Here is a 22,892-nt window from a genome sequence, read left to right on the forward strand (position 1 = left end):
GGCCGCGTTCTATCTACTCAGATCAATCAGTTGCCACGTATCCAGCATGGTTGCCACGATGGTGTAGCGACTAGTATGCGGGGAGACGCGGGTTCGAATCCTGCTTGGGACACGAATTTTCTTTCGTTTCAGAGACTTTCTATTATTGTTTCTAATTCTTTGTTCTGCCAGTCGATTAACATGTACATATAAGCCTAACCTGTTTTCAATTTGCTTACTAACCTCTCTTTTTGAGATAAAAAAAAAATAGAATAAAACAAAATAAAATAAAACATACGCTATGGACTGTCGAACCGTTGAAGTTCCGGGATCGGCTATTTACCGAGTTAGGAGTTGAGTTCAGTTTGAGTTGAGTTTGAGTTAAGTTTGTGTTAAGTTTGAGTTAAGTTTGAGTTACCGTTTTTTAACACTTTTGACTAAAAACGTACTAAAGAAAAGTTTCGCATCCCTTTTTCCTGAAAATAATTAGGTATTTACATTTCTTCAATACGCCTCAGTGCTTATAATCTATGCGCGGCGACTTTGTGCGAGCGCTCACACGTTTCGTTTAAATGTGTCGGAGTTCTGGGTTAGAGCCGTACAAGTTTCGTCTAAAAGTTATGATCATGGGATTTAAGGTCGTTAAATACGTTTCCTGGCGATTGCCAGTCCGGGGATCTTCGAAAAATTTAAATATATCAAGGTACTGAAATAATCATGCATTGCTACTATTCTTGCACAGTTGTATGACGAGTCTGCGCTTAGCTCCTAACATTCCATGGTGCTAAGACCCTGGGAAGGGCCGTCGATAAAACCAGGAACATGGAACATTCCGGAACATCCTGGAACATTCCGGAACATCCCGGAACATCGAATAATTATCATAATTATGCGAAAAATATGTAAAATCAAATTTTCAAAACTAAAATAAAACAAAAATAAAACTGGTATCAGCTCAAAAATGAAAAGATATTATTGGGGATAGGGGAGTCGCTAAGGGAGGGGTAGGAAGCGTTGGGTTTTCATTCAACTGGCTACAATGAGTGCAGGCATCTCTTCTTTGCCGCCAATTGCTTCACGTCGCTTTACAGCACTCTGTTTTTCAACACAAACATGGACGATTCGGACGATGAATGCCAGGTAATTCATTGATGAATGCCAGTGTAATTCATTCAACACAAACATGGACGATTCGGACGATGAATGCCAGGTAATTCATTGCGTCTTCTTTTTTGATCCCTGGTTTCTTCAACATCTGAGGTGTTCGTCTAAGCATTATACAGTTGCTTGTTAAGTCGGTAGCCATAGTTTTGTCACTGTTCGGTCTTCATGTTGCTATTTATCATCCCCAGTTTTCGCGCCGCTCCGCTAGGAACGTCTGACACTATGACCCACCAAGCCTTTCCGGAAGCCCGAGTAACAAGCAAGTTATTATTACCTAGTAGTAATCAAAGATTAGGGCAGCGCGTTCACTCGCACGCACGTACTTCGCATGTCTGGTCTACTCTGGTGGTCTACTCTGGTGGTCTACTCTGGTGTTTGATCGAATGCCAGATAACGATCTGCACGTGAAGTTGAACTAGCGATGAATAGATTATAGGCTGCGGTAAAAGTATTTTTAATTAATTAAGTATTGACTTGTACTGGACAAAACATTTTCCACTTTCAGACCGCCAACACTTGTAACAAATATTTCTTGAGACAATAAAGACAAGAGAGCGCGCGCGTTGCCAGATGTTTTTAAATTGTGTGTTTGTAGTTGTTTACACTGTCATCAGAGCTCGAGAAGTCCGAACTAGTTTAGACAAGAAGCTCAATGCCGAAGAGTTTCTATTTCTATCTCACGGAGAAACTATTTCTTCATGAGAAATCGCGTATACGGATATCTTTGTATTGACGTAATGAATTGAATAAAGAAATCACACTCGTACGTGTACCCATATTTTTAGGTCTGATTAAGGAGTTCGAACGCCCCCACCTTGGTTTTCTGTGAAGAACGAAATCTGGGAATAAGGGACAGTCACGTGATTAAACTGACGGCGAACGACTGGAAGGAATGGATTACTCTTCTTAGTTGCTAGCCTTCACTAATTGCAGTCACTTTCATTTTTCTTTCTTTTTCCCCCTTTTTTTTGTTATGTTTTTGTTTTTATTTTCCGAGCTGATACCAGTTTATTTTTGTTTGATTTAATTTTAAAAAAATTTAATTTTGCATATTTTTCGCATAATTATTCTAATTATTCGATGTTCCGGGATGTTCCGGGATGTTCCGGAATGTTCCATATTCCTGATTTTATCGACGGCTCCTGTGAAGTGTAATTGGAAAACTACGCACTCGAATTTCTCGAAGTGAGCACGTCGTGTGTTCCTAAAATTTCATTTGAAACCGGCTGGCCCCAAACCGAGGTGCGCAAAACCAGGCTTGCAAAAACAGTTTTCAGACGGAGACATTTGTATTTCAGTGCATGCTCTCTCTATATATATATCGGCTAATGAAACAGCTGATTGAAAGAGCTTTTCGGTGGAATTGAACGTACCTTTCGATTTTGTGCAAGAAAAGGGTGAATCAACACTCAACCAAAACAGAGTAATTTGATTCTGTCTCCAATAACTGTCTGCAGTCTGCATTTTGTACCTAATCTGCATTTAATTTTGTACCCGGTCTGCAGTCTGCAGTCTGCATTTTGTACTGACCGGTGAAATTACCTGCTTATTTTCCGTAAAAGGTGATCTGGACCGCTCATTTAACGCTTGTCTTAGTGAAAAATATAGAATACGGTATCTCAAACTTAACTCAAGCTTAACTCAAACTTAACCCAAATTCAATTTAAACTCAACTCAAAATCAACTCAACTCCTAACTCGGTAGTTCTCTTATCTCTGAACTTTCTTCCTCCTTCGGTGAATCTTTCCTTCTTAAATTTGCAGAATTTCCTGAATGTGGCAAACCTGACAGTCGCTTGAAACGTTCCGTTATGGACGATCTTGCGGCGCAAGAAATCCATGCCCGTCAGATATAATGTTATACGCTCATGAATTCAACAGTGATCCGAATTTTAGTGACACATTTCCTCCACACTCGGTTTTGATTCAGATATGTTTTTTGTCGGCAGAAAAATCAAGTTCTGTGACCCAATCGGCCAGACGACATATTTACATTGCTGCACCGACGTTTGAATATCTCAAATACATAATGTCAATACTCGCTTGAAATTCCCCGTGGACCAATTTTCCCTGGGATTCCTATAGCGCCTTGTGAACCCCGCTTTCCGATGCTGCCCTTCTCTCCGTTGAAACCATCTCTACCCGGAGCGCCCGGAGTTCCCGGGATTCCTGGCACGCCGGGCATTCCTGGCATTCCAGAATGAGGATCCGGCTGTTGAAACAAAATTTAACGCAAATCTTCAGAATCTTCACCCTTGCTCAATTAATTAGTGTATTGTGGCGATCAATAACATTGAGCAGAACGTTAGCAGCTCGTGTATTATGTAATCAGCTTGATTATTTTCATTTCTGGCGATTCATGGTGGATTTTTTGTTACCTTTATTTTATGCTTGTCATTTCATACATTACAGCTTAGCAAAATAACGTTTTTAATTGACTCTTAACCTGATGAATGTTCTTGATACGTTCTTAACATTTTCGTTAATCTCAGCCTCGACGTTCTTACAAAAAAGGTTCTTATATATAAAAAAAAAGAAAAGAGTGTAGTACTGTTCGTTACATATTTTATTACTTGCATAAGATTTCAGTTATTCCCGAATTGCAAAGGTCCCGTACCTGCCTTGACAGATTAGCTTTTAATCAAAAGTTTGATTCTGCGGATGCTTAAAATTATTGTGAACGGATCACGTAAAGCGGGAATACAAAATTGACCAAAAGAAAGTACATCTGAGTATATCTATAGTACTATCTGTATCGGTGTATCTCATCTAGTGTAAGCTCCCGTTGAAACAAGCAAGTTCTTAATTAAAACAAAACCTCAGTTTTTAACAGAATCTCATTGACCTTACCTACCTTACATGTAGAAGTCGAATCGTTTGACTGCAGTTCCTTCGAGTGCGTTCGTGTGAAGAACAAAAGGAAAACGGCGACAAGGGAGAAAGAGAGCATGTCTTTCATTTCTTTTAGCTCAAGGTACTCGTGTTACGGACTAACTTGCCTTCAAAGTTATCAAAATCGATTGCAAGAGGAGAGAGACTTCCCTGTATTTATACGTTCTCCTTCGGCTTGTTTTAATCTGTCACAAAGCGATTGGATTGGTTACTTTTGTTTAGACAAGACACAACAGATGCAGTGGTTTCAGCACAGATTCAGCGTGGAATAAGAGCTCAACTGAAACACGTTTCCTCTTAACATGTGTTCAGTTCTCATAACGATTGGTTAATTTGTGCTAAATTTGACAGATCACATGCGGTGCATTCAGTTACCGTATCATGCGTGATCAGCGTGATATTAGCGAAAAGCTCAAACACGATTCAATTCATTTTGTTGTTGTTGTTGTTGTTGTTGTTTACTGTCAAACACATGACGGCTTGTTCCTTTGGATTGAGGTTCACAGATTACATGCATATACATGTCAGCTCTCACGTCTAAAACGTGGCTCTCACGCCCTTGGTTCGAAAACCTCTACCTTGCGTTTACTCGCGCCTATAGCTAGGGACAAATCTCTCTCTCATCCAGACGAACATTGAGCTCAGTTACAGCCTTTGATGATACACTTTCGAAAACAAAAGTAAGCAGGACTAGTAAGAAACGTTTAGCCCATCAAACACACTCTTTTAAACCAGAGAATTAAAAGCAACAGAACAATCTTTAATTATATGTATGGAGCTTAATTTTAAACTAAACTGAAAGCCTTGCTCTCATTCAAATATGTCAAGTGTCTCGCATGGAGTTTTGCCAGAGTCGAACACAGTAAGAAATGAAAACAGTTGATAAACATGTCACGTTATTATACTACTGTATTGGTGATAACATCATTTAACATTGAACACCTGCAAATGATAATATACAGTGCACTGAGAATTAGTGTCGGCGGTAAAGTGACGTCGACCATTCGTAATGTGAGCGGACGTCCGTCTAGCTGAGTTCGACTGAACCTGTGCATGGCTTGTAATCTCTTCATTTTCTTGTATAGTTCCTGTAGGCTTTCTTTCCAGGCTTTTATGGCCAGTTCATTTCCTTAACATAGCCGCGAGGTACCACCATGGACCACTTGAACCGGAAGGGATATTGATCCCGGGAAATATTGTCGAGACATAATAGGCATTATTAAGGACGTTCGCGCGAACATTTCCCTGTCCATAGGTTTTTTTTTTAAATTTTTACTGCTGTCAGGTAATGAGTTACTTGTGTCAGAAATGCAAAAAAACATTGAGGGTCATGTTTGCTAGTGAATTATAACGTACACCGTGATTGGTCAATTGAGCAGTCGTGGCGGCTGAAATATGAAACTGCTTTTGCCGCCAAAATGTCACGTGATTTATCACCAAGTTTTGTTAACATTCACATCAAATAGACCTGGTAAACTTTTCTTTTCCCTAAAATTTTGACGTCATGTATTAACCCGTAATAAGGGACCGTTCATTTTTTATGAGGGAGGGGGGGCTGGTGGGATTTGGGAAGCACCATTTAAAAATCGCATGACCCCCCCTCAGCTTACCAATTTTTTCACATGCCCCCCCCCCTTATAGCGGTCATTTTTTGGGATGACCCCCCCCAAAAAAAAAAATTGAACAAACAATATTTAGATTTCAACTTTTTTAATATTTCTCTATTATCCCCCTACTTCACGTTATTGTGCTCACTATGAAGACAATATTTACAATCTCTATACGACAGAGAGCTGTTGTTTAAAAAACAAATCAAAAGAAAGAGAAGTCAATTTCGGATCTCCTAGTTATGGCTCGCCCTGAGCGTGTGGCATTTGGCCTCTCATTGGCATCTTCCTCATCTGAATTGATGAATGCAAGAATGACGTCACTTGAGTCATCTTCTCCCCCAGAGTCAATGGCATCACTGTCATACTCATCATTGTCACTTTCATCCGTTTCACTGCTGTCAGCACTTGCCCTGTTGTCATTTTGTGTCAATGTCTTGGCATTTCTCAGTGTTGGTTGGCCAGCTCTGAGAGGACTCTTCTGCTGCAAGCATGAATGTCTTACAATTGCCTTTACTTTCTCACTCTTGCTGCTTTTCAAATGCTGGTGCTGGTGGTTTGAGTACTTGTTTAGTTCTGGAACACGTAGCTTTTTAAGCTTGGTTAGATCTTCGCACAACTCAGTCCAAGGATAATCCTCCTCCCTACTTAACTTTGCCTTTTCTTCTGCTCTCTTTTTCCTTTTAAATTCCAGCACTTCGAGATGCTGAAGATAATCCACCACAAACTTCGATTTGACAATAAACTTATCTGCAAATAGAACAACGCTCTCTGGGTCAGATAAAACCAGCCTGCCACTTCCATGCTCTTTCTTCTTTATATTGTTAATCCAATCGGGGAAAGAGCCCATTACTACATGAGCATCATGAAAGAGGCTCATTCCAAAATGCGCAATAATGGCGAAAGCGACGAGTCGTTTAAGAAAAGGTTTACAGCTGAACGATCCAGGCAGTTTGACATCTTACAAGCAAAAGAAGCAATTTTTCTAGGTGCGGATGGTTGTTCAGAAAGGGCGAGTGAGTTTTCCATGCAAGGGTACCAGTTGAAGCCCAGTGATGGAAGAAAACTGAACTTCTCCATCAAAGAGCACAGAGCAATGTTGGAAAAGTTGAATGTCATATTGAAAGATGTAAAGGAACACGATTCCACACTCTTTCAGTCCAATGGGCTTGCTTTAAAGCAGGGCGAAGAATTTGCCCACAGTTTTAATGTAAAACAGATCAAATGTACAGAAGCTAAGTTGACGAAGGTCACGCAGGACATGGAAGCACTAGAAAATAAGAGGAGCAATTATAACAGCATATTCAAAGGCATACTCAAACAGCACATCAACAAAAGGAGAAGGAAAAAAGAAAACTGCAGAAAGTCAAATGAAAGAAAGAGGAAGTGGACTGAAAACAACGTCCAACGAATTTATGGAATCTGTGTTGGAAACCCGCTAGGAAATGATCTTCCACAATGCCTTGTGTACCCTCCTAGAACGGCCGTCCCGGAAGAGTGTCTTAAAGTTGAGGATGTTGCCACGTCGATATTTAGAAGAGATGGGCCATACATCGCACAGCTCTTGGAAGGGAATTATTTCACCAATGCTGCAAGAAGCAGAATCACCACCAACCTTGAGCGGGAAGTCAGAGATTATGTTTACACCTTCATGTACCCTGAAGAGTACACTCTGACGGAAAGCATTGCTGCTTCTTGCAACATTGGTGAAAGAGACTCCCATAGCAGCACAAGCGGCGACGAAGAACTCGACGACAGCGGAGATGAAGATGAGTGCCAGTGAAAGTTGCATTCGAAAATAACAGTGTTAAATACTTCTTTTCAGTAGCTACAAATGCTTTTTGTCGCCAAACGTTTTTTTAAAGCAGAAGGAAAGTTTGTAATAAATTGGTATCCTGCCTTCTATGTTTATTCTATAGCAATTTTTTTGATATTCAAACATTATGCCATTTTAAAGTTTTACTAAAATATTTCACGTGACCCCCCCCCCCCTTTTCCCTTATTTTTTTGGGATGGCCCCCCCTCGAAAGCCATTTTTTTTCGCATGCCCCCCCCCAAATCCCACCAGCCCCCCCTACCTTATAAAAAATGAACGGTCCCTAACGACTTAGCAACGGTATGCAATTGACTCCTTTTTGCTTTTGACGTATGTCAATCATTTGAAGATATAATAAATATCTGACTCATTTCATCTTCTCGGTCTGTGTTGCAAGTTACAGATCCTTTTTTTATTTCCTTCGACTTATGGCAAGCGGACTTCGCGCTTAGTCGGACCATAAATCGACGGGGAAAACATCGGTTGGTGATGGCTGGTTTCCATATGATCGCTACCGAAACACTCACAGCCAGAGATTATAGCAATCGTTGAACCGACAACGATCGCTGAGATAGATACTAGTTCTATGTCGACGATCCGGTAACTTTTTTGTAGCGATCCCAATAATGGCAGCGATTGTAGCTCGATATCGATCATATGGAATCCAGCCTTGATCGTCTCTGCGTCAAAAATCGAAGAATTCAAAAATAAACTATCTGAATACGCCAAAACAAGTTTAAAGAATAATTGACAGCGAATATGATGACTTGGTTATTCGGAGTTTTTGTTACCGATAGCAAACTTAAGAAAAAGAACTATCGCTAAGAACTGGGTTCGTGCTCTGTAAATGAACCAGAAATAAGAGTAAACAAATTTTATTTATAGATTTATTTTATCTATTTAGGAGCCACCGTCCAGTAAAGTGTTAACACTATGCACAATTTTGCACAAATAGTATCTGAAATAAGGGCGAGGAAAATTGCATAACTTTCGCATAAGTTTTTTCTAGTAGTCTGTTATTTCATTTGTTTTTTTCTTTTTCAATAAAGATTTTACTAACACATGTAGCTATAAAAATTTGTAGAATATAGGTTTAGACACTACACAACGTTAAGATACACTTTTCTTCAAAGAGAACAGTCAAGATCAGATACAGATTAAACTTTTCATGTTCTGCAATAAATGTATTTTACAATGTATTATATCAGCAACATTTCTATGCGTATCACGAGCAAACAGTTATATCACGAGTTATATCACAGTTACATCACGGCTGCATCACGAACGAACAGTTGTAATGGACAGTATATAAACTTGGCTATGCATATATGGAATTTTTTCCTAATTAAATCTAATAATTAAATCCAACTGCATTTCTATCAAGTTCTCACACTGATCCCTTATACCGCTTAAACTACACTTCTTCCCAGTTATGAATATAAACAGCACTACTGGGATGGCGGTACTTCTTCAATCATAATCCGGGACACTGAATTCCATCCTGTGGAAGAGTCACCCAGTGATTTACGAGGGCACTTGCCCACCCAGAGTTGAACGCTTACTGTGCCCCGTGCGAGATTCTCACAATAACCTTCGAAGAAATGATTACGGAGAATACTAGAAAGCGGGTCTCCATTCCAATCATTGTAAACGACTGAGTCGATCGGCAAGGGACCACTACATTCATTGCCGTTAAACTTAAAATACCATCTGTTGCATTTGCCATCTGAGTAGACAAAAGTGTTTCCCTGGTAGGAGACTCTAAGAGCGGTGTTGTCGTGCAGCTTGTTGAAAGAGCATTCCTGAAATAGTAGAACAAAAGTGACTGAAGACGAGTGAATACTGATACAGCTTACAAAGGAATAATTGCATAAATTAGGGAGATTTAGACAAGAGTTGTAATACCATATATATAGTAGACTACACCCTTTTTATATTTTATAAAAATATCGAGGCTGAAATTTGCGAAATATTTAAGAATAAACCCGAGGCTAAGGTTGTGAAAGGAACATAATTTTGTGCGTTGAAATTGTATAAATACAATACAATGATATGTTTTAGACTAAGCCGTATAAAATTCTTCGTTTCTCTAAACGGTAAAACTAGCCGGCCAAAAGGAAAAAGCGCTAGCCTTATGTTCGACGCTAGTAGCATTTCTGAAATAAGGTATGTGGTACTATGTGCGTCATATCACGCTTCAATGCCCGCAGGCTGGCTCCAAAATTACTTCAACACCAACCAGACAACAAATACATTCCAAAACAGAAATCAGATCCTACACTATGACCTAAGAATATTCACAAGAATATTTCAACACCTATAGCCGGCAGAAAAATAACAGTATTCAGCCTTGACCGGAAAAGCAAGACCCTTATAGAAAAACAGTGTACGAATATGGCCTCTCCATCGCTCGTGAAGCGAAAGAAAACCGCGAGAAAAAAGTTGCCGCGCGAAGTCCTTGGTGCGTGAAAGGAGTCTGACTTCTTGTTGTGATTCTGCCGACAGACTTTGGAAAGAGTTTAATTTATTAAGTGTTTTGTTTGGTAAAGCTTTCCGCCGTGAGTGTGTCGATGATTTTGCTGCTCAATAGCATCATATCATCGAAGAACAAGTCAGTGAACTGACTGAGTTTGGCCTGTCTGCCGTCCATTTGAAAGATTGAATGAAAACGATGCAGAATGCATAAAAGGATCGATTGATGCTGTTCTCTCGGATCTGGTTATCGAGACTAAATGTATGAAAGCCCTTTATAAAGGAATGTTTCGCTTCAGTTTTCGTTGTGCGTCTCACCGGAGCGATATCTGTAGGAGGAATTTCAGAATTTGTGGACATGAGAACACGTAGGGCCTGGCATCAAAATGGTTAATTGTCACTGATGAATCATCGCAGACGGTAGAAACATGAAAAATGAAATCGGAAAAATGCATCATGAAATTTCCCTTGGATTGGTTGCGTTCTATCTGCCTAGATCAATCAGCTGCCACGTATCCAGTGTGGTTGCCTCGATGGTGTGGTGAATATCACTGCACCCGGTGTAGTAGATGTCACGACACCCTGTGTAACGGATACCACGCCCGGCTAATATACGGGGAGACGCGAGTTCGATTCCTGCTCGAGACGAGCCTATCCTATGTCGAAAGCCGCCTGTAAGTTATGTGCATCTTTCTCTTATTGTTTCTAATGCTTTCCTGACTCAAAAAGGTTTTATTCTACTAGTCGATTAACATGTATATATAAACCTAATTTGTTTTCAATATGCTTACTAAACAAAATAATATAAAACATAAGTTATGGACTGTCGAACCGTTGAAGATTCTTCCGTTGAAGATTCTTTCTTGCTTAAATTTCCAGAATTTCCTAAAAGTGGCAAGCCGGATATTCGCTTGAAACGTTCCGTTATCGGCAACCATGTCATCAAAGCTGCGGGAAGATCTTGCGGTGCAAGAAATCCACTCCCGTCAGATATAATATTACCATCATGTAAACACCAGTGATACAATACCCCATGGGGGGATACTCCCAGGAAAATTGGGTGGTATTGTGCGGCCCACTTCCCAAAAGCCTTACCCTATTTGTGACCAAAATCTGCGATTTTCCCTTCCCTACCCTATGACCTGACAAAAAAAAAAATAGATTCCCATTAATGACCGTTGCGGCTGGTACAGTTGCCCTAGACATAGATTACGATGGGCTTTTGTTGATCGTCTAATTGATAAAGATGACAAATTAGCTTCTTCTTAAAAAACACACCCAATGCAAGATTAGAATGCAAAAACCATACCCTATTTTTAACCAAAATTGCCAAAATCGATGCCCTATTTATCACCAAAACGGCTGAAAAACCATACCGCTTGGGGCCGCACACACATCTCTATAGGCCATTTAAGGGAGTACCCCCCTCGGGTAAAATACCAGGTTAGCCTTCGCGCTTAAACAAGATATCTTTGCACGTGAAAATAATGTTATTTCACACGCTCACAAGTGAAAAGATCACCACTGCTTTGGTTAGATAATCCCTTAAACTGTACTTAGACGTGTTGCTGTATGATCGAAACATCGTCGCATCTGCCTCGGAAATCTTCGGTTATTTTCGGAAATCTTCAGTAATTTTCGGAAAAGTTCGGAAAATGTTCGGAAACGTTTGTCTGGCCTTCGGACAACTTTTGGAGAATCTTCGAACATCTTCAGAAAGTGTTCGGAAATCCTCGGAAAATCATCAGAAGAGTAGTCACTAGTATGTTTATATAATAAACAAAATAATGCATGGCTGCTTGTAGATATGGAATTTCTCTACTGTACTTGTGTTCAACTTTATATTTCACTCTTTAGCTGGGCCCACTCGTGAGATATCAAGTTGAACACTCGAGGAGAAACTCCATGTGTACGCGCACCCAGTACCTCTTGAATTCAACAGTGATCCGAATTTTAGTGACACATTTGCCACACCCTTGGTTTTGATTCAGATGCGTCTTTCTGTCGGAAGAGAAACCAAGTTCTGTGACCAAACCGGCCCAGAGGAAATTTTTACATTCCTGCTCTTTTGAACATCTAAAACCAAGAGATTATCAAGGTAAGAGAGTGAATCCTTCATATAGGTCCTCTAACTAAGGTAATCCCTCTTAAGTTATTTTTAGACATTGTACCCAGTTCTTACGCGGATATTACTCGCCCGTTTTGTAGATGTTTTCTTAGAGGATCTGTTTATGTTTCGGTTGGTTTCGTTTCAAAGCAAAGGAAAACCTCCAACGCTGTAAGGATGTCTTCTTTGACATTTTTATTACAATTCAAGCAAAGGAGCTTCGGCTCTCGGTATGTTTTAATACATTTCGAAACTTTACCTGGGGTTTAAATAAGAGGCGGATGTCCCCTGCACAAACAATAACAACTGAATGAACGGTGGAGAAATGAGTAGACAAACGAAAGCAAAGCAAACAAACGCCGGAACACAAGCTGGGCAACCGAACAAACAGATGGTCGAAAGTGTGGGAAGACGCTCGCTGCCCAAGTAGCAAAAGCAGTTTAAGCAGCAACGACAACAACGCCGAAGGCGACATGGATTAAAAAACGACTTAATATTCAATCTACAAATCTCGCGAGAACTAGATTCGTTCAGTTTGTCTATACAGTCAGAAATATTTCAAACAGAATATGTAAGACAGCGTCAAAATTCGAAAAAGAAATTTTAAAAATTGGTCGTCGTATAGTTCACGTTCTCTCAAATATGCAGAATGTGGCTATTTTACGTTGTTGCTTTGTGACCTTTGGTAAACAACGGCAAAGAAATGAACAAAGAATTATAACGCACGCTTACACGTTCATTGTACTCGTTGCCGTTGTCGTTAAAGTTTGCTTAATTAAACTTCCTAAACCCGAACAAACAGCCAAATGATGAACAGCCAAACGAGCACAAAACAAACGAAAGCCCGGCTGAACAAAAAGACGGCTGAGAGTGCGGAAAACATCTCTGGTCTGAAACGAAATCAAAACATATTAAATGAAGTTCTCGCCATTTCGTCTCAGGTGGTTTCGAGGAAATCGCTTCGGCTGTCCACCCATCGCGCGAGTAGCATCACGGGAAGAACTGGGTACAATGTCTAAAAATAACTTAAGAGGGATTACCTTAGTTAGAAGACCTATATGGGAGATTCACTCTCTTACCTTGATAATCTCTTGCACAAACACATAATGTAACTTCTCGGGTGAAATTCTGCGTTCGAAATCTCCGTAATAACTTTTAACTTTACACCCATAGAGACAGCAACACTCTTTGCAAGACGGACTCTTCGCCTCCTTCTCTTAACAACTTCTTTAGCAGTTTCGCTTAACGTAGCCTGAGGGCAGGCTCTTCGGGTGGCAAGAAAGAAGGACCCATATTTTTGCCTCACTACTTGAAGTGTAGAGCGATTTTTTTCAACACTTCTCCTGGGGCTAGGCGATAATGAGCAGTTGTTAAGATTAGGAATTCTATTGGATACAGTTAATAAGCTTAGAAATTCGCATCAAAAAAATCACTCGGCCATGAAAGGTCAAACTCTCTGTCTTTGTCCGTAGTCTCTCCTTTCGCGCTTCTCGCTCCCAGGGGTTGCCGCGGCCATTTATATTCTGGCGACTTTTTTTTTTCGCGTCATGCACGACGGACTATACCATCTTCCTAGGTAGGGTGCAGTCCTATCAATCAATCAATCAATCAATCAATCAATCAGTCAGTCAGTCAGTCAGTCAGTTAGTCAGTCAGTCAGTCAATCATTCAATCCATTAATCTATCAATTAATCAATCAATCCATTCATCAATCAATCAATCAACAAGTTAAAGAAAAAGGACTTCAATTTCAGCATTAATTTGCAGTGTAGACTGACAGAGTTATAGTCAAAAGACAAGATGCTGTTTTTCGTCATCTCGGGGAGCGTTTCCATTTGTTTTTGTATTATTATATTCAGCTGGACCATCTTACTTTTACTTTACCGCTATCAGTTTCCGTTCCTCCTCGCCATGCACATTGTTTCCAATTAGCTCTCTGTCTTGGGTCCATGTTTGCTGCGTCTCCTTTCTCTCCCTTTGTTCCGAGGCCATTTTCTCCTTTTGACCCTTTTGAGCCCCTGGGGCCGATGTTTCCAGGGATACCCGTACTTCCCTTTGTTCCCATCAAACCTCTTTCGCCTTTGAACCCCTTCGGGCCCCTGGGGCCAACGTTCCCAGGGATACCTGCACTTCCTTTGGTTCCCATGGAACCTTTATTTCCTTTGGATCCTTTTAAGCCGCGTGGGCCAATGTTCCCAGGGATACCCGCACTTCCTTCTGTTCCCAGCGTTCCATTTTCTCCTTTGGATCCTTTTAAACCCTTGGGGCCAATGTTTCCAGGGATACCTGAACTTCCTTTTTCTCCTATCTCCCCTTTGGATCCTTCAGGGCCCCGTGGTCCAATTTTCCCTGGGATTCCTATAGCGCCTTGTGATCCCCGCTTTCCGAAGCTGCCCTTCTCTCCTTTGAAGCCATCTCTCCCCGGAACACCCGGAGTTCCCGGTATTCCTGGGACGCCAGGAATTCCTAGCATTCCAGGAGAATGATATGGCTGTTGAAACAAAACCAAAAAACCTCAGTGTTAATAAGTTGAATATAAGGCCTCGCCTTGCCAGGTTACTCAAGAACTTAATTTTTAACCCTATTCAGGCAAGGGGTAACAATGAGTGCCAACGCTAACCATAACCTTCTAAAGCTTTTTCACGATTTAAGTACGACATGCCAAACTTATCTCTACCTTGAGGTATCAGCAAGGGGAAATTTTGCAATTTTGCGTAATTTTACTTTTTTAAGCGGTTGGATAAATCTTAAAGTAATCTTTAAGATAAAAAAAAAAAAAAACTCCAAGAAAAAATCTTATATCTGCCGCTAGTTATTGCGCGAGAAAGATTGTTTTGCATATTAATGACTTAATTGAGAGTTGACAAGTTCTGTCAAATGAATTAATTATCGAGGCAAGAAGTCACATGACATCAAGATCATGCTGAGTTGACACGCGATTCGCGCGCCATAATCAGTGGCGGATGTCTTCGAAGAAGACAAAGCGATCTTGCTCGTTTTCATCGTTAAAGGAAGGCCAAAGAAGGCGAAAAACACTTTCAACAAAGAGTGGGCCGCTAAATTAGCGGAAAGCGGCAAAGGGTTCGTTTTACAATCAAGAAAAATTGCTGGATGAACGCGACAACGATCGCGATCACGAAGCCAGTGAGCAAGCCGAAATGAGCGCAAGCCGCGCTAAAATACTGTTGCAGGAAACTGTCGAAGCAGAGGAGATTGACGAAGAGAAGTGGACGAAATTGAAAGGCAGATCGATTGTACAAAATTAGAATCAGTAGTCCAACATTTTTTTTTCTTACCCAGCTATTGTCATTTCTTCCAGTATCTTTGCCTTTGCATCAACATCAGTCGATGTAGTCCCTTTTACGACGTCCTCTCCAGCGTTTCCCTTTGAACGCTTGCTTTTTCTCGGGAACCTTCTACGGGCCTTCGGCATGTTAACAGTGACATGGTCATAATTTTGAAGATTAGTCAACCGATACGTAAAATTTCGAACGCTAATATGGTAAATCAAAAGATAATTTCACGTTTACTAACTTTGGAATGCTGACTTCACACATAAAAAAGCGGTTTATTCACTGGTGAATAATTTACCGCGCGCCGTAGCGGAAATTTGTACCTGTTCTATGTTAACTGTCACAGTCCTATTGTTATACAGAAAGTTGATTCCTCTGCGGTGTCTCCCTTGGGGTGATAATCTCATAACACTTGGATGCCGCCGAATTTTATTTTTTCTCTGTTTCTCGAAAGTAAAAAATAGGCGAGTTGTACGTGCATTTCGAGTTCCAGGTCGGCAGCCCCTGGACCAAATTGGCTGAAATTCGGAGAGAATGTTGTCAGAACGATCGCTGACAAAACCGTGTCTGCGAATTCTGATTACTCTTTTCATCAAAAAGTTATGCCTTTTTTTGGCGGGCAGTCCTATTTTTTTCCCTTTTCTAACTTTATCCTCTTGCAAAATAATAACAAACACATGTGCCAAAAATCTGAGACACGGTTTTTGAGGTCAGTGTGTGAAGAAACGGATGCCATGTTAATCGTTTTCTCCGACCTAAATTTAGCGGGCGTATACCTTGATTTATGGGTTCGTGAAGCTTTATAAATATTTTCACATTTTCGAAACACGGTAAATTTTTACCGTTTTAAACAGGTCAGGTCATAATCTGTAGTTATTAAGCTTCCAGTAAATATACGGTTTATATGGGTTTTTGTTAAAGCCACGAACGGTAGAGCGGACCGCGCGCGGATGGTCAAATGGGTTATACTGATACCTTAAATTCGTCTGGGAAAAATTTGGTATGACAATATTGTTTTCGGCGCTTGCTGCTTCTACTGTAACCTTATTTTGCCAGGCATGTTATTCCAAATTTGGAATTTCTTGTTTTAGGAACAAAAAGGTCACCTTCGTGCTGTCATTTTTCTGTGTGCGGAGCTCACACTAAGTTAGCAGACAGAGTTTACCTGTTTACGAGAGTCACGTGATCGAAAGGGTGAGATGACTGGGCACTAGTTTAGATCCTATAAATGAGAGGATTGGGTGCTAGTTGGCTTGTGCGAGTGGATTTTCTTCCTCCTTCGTGGTGACCGATTTGCTTTTGTGTACCATTTATCGGTTTTTGGATACTTCATTTTTATTTTCCCAGCTTTCAGTTGCCAAGGTAAGCTTTTTTCTTTTATGGTTTGTTTTGAAATGCGGTACGTTGTCGGTTTGCATGTATCGAAAATCTATCTTCGTATCCTTCGTAATTTTGTATGTAATTAAGCTTATGCTTAATTGCAAGTCCATTTTCATTTATCGAAAATCCAGCTTCCTAATTTTTTCTTGTGAGTTTTGAAAATATTGGTTGCAGTTGTATTGTTAATTGATAGCTTCCTTTTATCATTCCTTCAGGTGTCCATGTCGGGAGTTATTTTGCTTACGCAAGCCAAATCAAGACTCGGCTTGTGGTTGGTGCAGGTTGCACAGGGGCTGATATGCTTTTGAAAGCTAAAATTTATCGGCCTGAACGTTCGGCGCGGGTTGCCCTAAACAGCGAAAGGAGTCATTGTACTTTTGGAAGTCAATATCTCGCTGGCCAAAATTTATATTGACTTGAACTGATTGATGTAGGCAGCACTTCGAAGTGAGGGATATTGTCAGGGATTGTCAAAGATTGTTAGAAACTCTCAGAAACTGAAAAAGACTGCGGCCTTACACTTGCATTGTATTTGCATTGTTAAAAATACACTTGAAGAATGTTTGCAGTCACCCTGCTGTTACTTTTTTCAAAATCAACAGTTAGTATGCAAATCTCGATTGAACAATATCGGTCAAGGATCGCCATTCATAATCGTTTTGTGAATGCAAAGGATGCCTTATCGCGTTTTAAGGATCAGTTCTGGAATATGATGCGCGTGGCGCCAATTACGGACAACGGGTGTCTTATTGTGGAAAATTCGCTGCAATTTTCTCTCACGCCAAAACTGAAACAATTTGTTACACAGTACAAAATGTGGAATGAAGTGATGCTTTGGTTGACAAAAATGATGCACTGCAATGTTATAAGGCAAACGAATGATGTGGATGACAATCTAAATCCTACAATTTTTGATGTGACTGATCCGACCGTCATTTTCTGCAAATTAGAGCATGCATGAAATGACTACGCATATCAACTAAACGTAAACGCTCTAAACGTAAACACTATCTAAGATTACTTGTGTGTGGCTTCCGGAATAACTAGCTTGTTTGTTTCAACAAACTTCGAGGTAATACACTTGCCACAACACATTCGATATCAAAACAAATATTGCAGAGGGATTATTAAAGTTCAAGATAAGAATACTACTCCAAATAACTAAAATACTATTTTCTAATTAAAACTCCTCGAATTACTCCAATTGTGATTGTACAAATGTCATTGTGTCCTAAAGTAAAGTTAAAAAACTTGCCTTTGAAAAGTGTTTAATGGAGTTGACAACGTTAAGTGCTTTGACAAAATCGACACGGGTCAATTCAGGCCTCTTAGATTCCTACTTTCAGCATCTGCTTTTCTTTACAAGATCTTATCAACTTCAATGCCGCACAAAGAAGAAAAAAAGAGACAGCTAACAACGTCAACAACATCTCACTCAAAACCCTACCATGACAATCAAAGCACAAAACTATAACAATATCATCTGATAATTTCCAGCTCAAATGTGTATCATTCTTTGTAGCACGATATTCTTATTTCGCATATAATAAACCAAAGCTCTCTCTCTAAAGCTCTCTTCCTCTGAAGGTCTTTCACAACTGCAAATATTTCTCGTCAAAAAAGGCGCAACACTGCGACAACGGTACAGATTGACGTAATAGCGGGGCTAACGAGCTCGCTTAAGGTCATTCAACTGAAATAGAACCTGCACTGAGATTTTTGTGAAACTTTGCCTATTGCTTGTTTATATTATAGGAACTTAAATTTTGAAATAAAAATGAGGGGTCCCCGTGTTCGTTTAGGAGCAAAAGCACCTTGTTTATACCCATATAAATCCTTATAATAGCACCATGATTGTAGTCACGATTGCTTGCTAAATTCACGTTTCCGACAATTGCTTTTTGTTCTACACTGAGAATTGGTCCATATCTATTTTACACAGAGAAATTTATCACTCAGTTCAAAACGGCAGAAAAAAATGATAGGTCACCACACTCGTTTTCGAGAAAATGACGATTTACCTCTATGGCGAGGTCCAGCTGTAAAGTAAAAGCCGCCATTTTTTAATGCGCGCGCTAATCACGCGTGAAATTATGCGCAGTAGGAATGCGCAATGCAATACTGGAGAATAACCTTAAGCACAGTACCTATTTTCTAAACACACTAACACAAATAGCCTGCGTTGCAGGCGTCAGAACGGGGAAGGAGTAGGGATCGGGTGGCAAAAAACGCGAGGAAGAAGGGGAAGGAACAGCACCCTATCCGGATAAAGAAGCCCGTTTCCAATAAGCAGCCCAGTTTTCAAAGAGGCAGAAAAGGACGTTACGCACACACAAGTACGAAGTGCGGAGCTATTTTTTTCTTTTTGATGTTAACAGGAGCCATAATCGGGAACGGAGACCGTAAGCGCGCGCCATTTCTAGTATTGGGGCTGCCCCTATGATATGGTACAATTTTTCTATTTTTAGAACAAATTGCGCCATCGCCTGCGGCACTCGTGAGTACACGCTGCGAAGATTTTTGCGGATGTCGCGCGGGGGAAATGGCGTCCGAAATTTTCGAAATCTTTTATGCTTTTGGCCCACAATTCAATCCGTTTATGTGTGTTGGAGTTTTGCTTAAGTATTTTCGTCGTAAGCTGCTCCAGTTTGAGTGAAGTAAGACAGTGTACATGTCGAATTGAGATATGTCCCACTTTAAGCTTATATCACTGACCAAGTTTTGTTCCGCTGCTTCTTTTACAAGAGCTCTACATTACTTCACTCTAAATTTCACATATGTTGAAGAATAACAGCCTTTTCATGACACGGCAAAAAAAAATAGTTGGATATATTTGACTATAGCAGAGTTTCAGGACTTCAAAGTTTCCTAGCTCCTCTTGCCACACGCTTGCGAGGAACCCGCCAGAGTCTATCGCGACCAAAAATAAATAATAATAATAATAATAATAATAATAATAATTGCAAGTTTGAGTTTTACCTGAATTCTAAGCAACGCTTGTTGTTTTATCAAGGCCCATTAAGTTAACGTCTGTAGATACTGCTTAGGTTTGTTTGTGTAAAAATTCAATAGATTGTCTGTTGTCGATGAGTAATAGCGCCCACCGATGCGTGTTTTGTATAGTCAGTGAAACATGACAAATTGGACTTCGGCACTTTCGTCATCGAACTCATACAAAACCTCTAATTTTTAAATAGTTTAATGTTGATAAATGTTTGCAAACATATTAAAAGCCGAGCTGAAAATATGTGAATACAGCAAAAATAATCAGCAAAGTTAAGATGACGCTTTCTTTAGCCAACTCGAACAACGATTTTATATTTCTTGGTTGAGTTATCAAAACTCCTTGTCTATTTCATTGTCGCAGTGTAAAATTTTACTATGTTGAAGAAACACACATGATGTTAGTAGCCTGTTGGCGTTGGTGAAAATTGTTGCAGAATCTCAGCAGAAAACATATCGAAAGAAATCTTTGTCAAGATTTGTTGACAATTGACAACACTGACTCGGACTTGAAAGTGTACGCGCTGCACTACGCAAATGAGCTGCTTGTGCGCGTCAGACTTTCCTTTCAAAAACTTTTGCAAACTCGCCAAACAAGCAGAAACAATAAGAAACTATCAAAAACAGGTTTTGATTATGATTTGAGAAACTCACAAATTAACTCGATACCAGGGTAGATTGTTCTCTTACAAAAGTTAACTTTTCTTTACAGAACAAACTCAAAAGCATACGCTACAACTAGCGCGAGCAGATAAGCTTATTTATTTATTTACAGCGCGAAATTGTCTTGTTTTCGACCCTGAAAAACTCACCTTTTCCACTAGCTCACATATAAGCACCCTGGTTCTTAGTCCCTGCCTTATTTCCTGCCATATTCCCAAGAGAATCTCGCAACTCTCACCATCTGATCACGCAACGTGACAACATCCTTGCGAGAACACACGACATGTGCGTGGATTCGCGCGGATATATGTCGTCAGGATGGCGCAATTTGTTCTGAAAATAGAAATATTGTCCCATATCACAGGTGCGCGCGGATCCCAAGACCTACGGTCTCCGTCCCCGATTATGGCTCCTGATGGTGGTTTTCTGACGTTTTCGAAACATCAAAAATCCAAGATCGCATCGCAGATTCAAGACGATGGTAGTTTACGAAACATGACTTAAGTAGCCGCGATATGACGTCTTAATCCCATGGACATGTTGTTTACCACAAAGAAAGCAATTTTAGGCTTTTAATGATCCATATATGTTCCCATTCTCACTGGTTAAATATTGTTCAAGTTACCATGGGACGAAGGGGTGGGCTGGCGGAAAAATACTGTGTTCAGATGATTCTTTATTGCGATCGTATTTTGTCTAGTCAGTCAATAAGTCAGTCAGTCAGTCAGTCAGTCAGTCAGTCAGTCAGTCAATCGGTCAGTCGGTCAGTCAGTCAATCAGTCAGTCAGGCGGGTATTTTCGGCCATCTGGGGTGTGTTTAAAGCTCCGTAAGTTAATGTTGAGCTCTAAAGTTTTTACCTATCCAGTCATTTTAGAGTGGAACTTAAGTCTTCTCGAACTCATTAACTGAAGGGTTTTTATGTCCATTTTACAAAAAGCTTATGTCTTATTGCCTTTCCAAAAATCATAGCTGACCTTCTTTCGGTTCACAAAACATTTTTATCAATCCGAAAACAAAAGGCACTAAAATTTTCCTTGTCACGAAAGTTCCAAGTGACAATTCTCTTCAGAAAATCGGAGGGGTTAAAGACCCTCCGTACATATAAATAAGTTACAGAAACGATCCAATGGTTGTCCCTACTACATACTCGCTAATAATTTAATTGTTCGTGATAAAGAAAATGTTCTTGAACGACACTTTAATTTTTTCCTACCTTGCATTTGGATGTCGAAGTGTTTGACTGCAGTTTGTTGGCGTCCGTCAATGACGAGGACAACAAGAAAATAACCATAAGGATGAAAGAGAAGAAACCTTTCATATTCAGCTCAATTGTTCGTGACTGCAGCAAACTTGCTACGCTCCGCAAAGTTGCTCCTATACACTTCACTGCAAAACTGATCTTTGGATAACGCACGACGGAGACCTCCTTTTATTGCTTCGCGTCAGTTCGTCTCTGCAAAACAAGAATTTTATTCCACTGATCTGAATGGAACGATTGGCTTTAAGCTGTACGTGACAGATCATATGCAATGCTTTCAAGGCATAATTATGTATAGCTCGGTATAAGAGTTCAGTTGACAAACTGTCAACCCAGATCTTCTGTTTCATTTTACACTGATTGGTTAGTTTAGAATAAACTTGTTTTTCTATCGTTTAGTTAGAATACATTTATACCATATATGGTTATTTAAGATGTCTGGAATGCAATGCTGAAGGATATCCTGAATTGGCACAAAATTATTGTAAACTGCCAAGATTTCTAATGGTATTACTTTATGTCGTAATAGTGTTACAAGGGATTATTTATGATTCGGTATTTGCCCTTCGATGGCCTTGGGTAGGGTAATTTTATCACTTGGACCGACATAAAACATGCGACGGTTATGTTGAGTTTTTTCAAGAGAATGTCAAAATTTTGCTTGATAATACTTAAATTAACTTGCGTACTCAAAAGAAATATAAAACTCTGCAAAGGTTATGGATAATCAACTGCACTTTTTTTACCGCTTTAATTAAACTGATTTCGTGGAATTAGTCATGTTTAGACTTTGGACAACGACGCAGGCTAATCCCTTTTATAGCCTCACGTCAGCTTGTGCCCGCAAAACAGGAAATTCATTCCACTCATGTGGAATGCGGGTTGAAAAGATTGGTTATTTTAGACTAAGTGTGATCTTCTATATTTTTATCAGAAACTCTTTAAGCCATATATGGGTATTTAACCTGTATGCCATGTAATGCTAACGGATATCCTGAATTAGCACAGAATTATTGTAAACTGCCAAGACACCAAATGGAATTTAAATATAAAATGGAGTTTAAATCGCAAACATAGAAGCACACAGTGCACTGATACGTCGACACAGTGAATTTTATAGCCCATGACGACAGGGACCTGATACACACCACAACGGCAGAGAAAACGTCGCAAAACAAAGGGTTGAATGAGTGGTACAATGGCTCTGCACGCGTTATAAATCTTTGTACATTTCTTTCTGGGATGATCGTGGTGATGG

The 22,892-nt window shown here is 40.0% G+C and overlaps 2 protein-coding genes and 1 long non-coding RNA gene across 3 annotated transcripts in view; all 3 read right to left on the reverse strand.

Annotated features, from left to right (window-relative positions):
- LOC149096164 (uncharacterized) overlaps positions 1 to 22,892 on the reverse strand; it is a 35,519-nt gene that overhangs the window by 1,515 nt on the left and 11,112 nt on the right. The gene's annotated exons all lie outside the window — the stretch shown is intronic.
- LOC110066154 (uncharacterized) lies at positions 3,269 to 4,289 on the reverse strand. The gene is made up of 2 exons (XR_016204668.1): positions 3,997 to 4,289; positions 3,269 to 3,354 (listed from the first exon to the last, which is right to left on the reverse strand). It is a non-coding gene; the product is annotated as an uncharacterized LOC110066154 (long non-coding RNA).
- LOC149096165 (uncharacterized) lies at positions 8,317 to 21,870 on the reverse strand. Its single transcript, XM_089281526.1, has 3 exons — positions 21,590 to 21,870; positions 13,910 to 14,527; positions 8,317 to 9,259 (listed from the first exon to the last, which is right to left on the reverse strand). Exons 1-3 carry the CDS (start codon positions 21,692 to 21,694, stop codon positions 8,906 to 8,908), a joined length of 1,077 nt encoding a protein of 358 aa, XP_089137652.1. The 5' UTR covers positions 21,695 to 21,870; the 3' UTR covers positions 8,317 to 8,905.

This window comes from Orbicella faveolata, unplaced genomic scaffold, assembly GCF_042242905.1.
Source record: "Orbicella faveolata isolate gen_17 unplaced genomic scaffold, um_ofav_v1 contig_48, whole genome shotgun sequence".
NCBI classification, from domain to species: Eukaryota; Metazoa; Cnidaria; class Anthozoa; order Scleractinia; family Merulinidae; genus Orbicella; species Orbicella faveolata.

Coding starts and splice junctions, on each gene's coding strand:
- LOC149096165 (XM_089281526.1), bottom strand. CDS start 21,694: ATGAAAGGTTTCTTCTCTTTCATCCTTATGGTTATTTTCTTGTTGTCC. Junction 14,528..21,589: donor CTTCGACATCCAAATGCAAG/GTAGGAAAAAAT, acceptor TTGTTTCAACAG/CCATATCATTCTCCTGGAAT. Junction 9,260..13,909: donor CTGATAGCGGTAAAGTAAAA/GTAAGATGGTCC, acceptor CTACTATTTCAG/GAATGCTCTTTCAACAAGCT.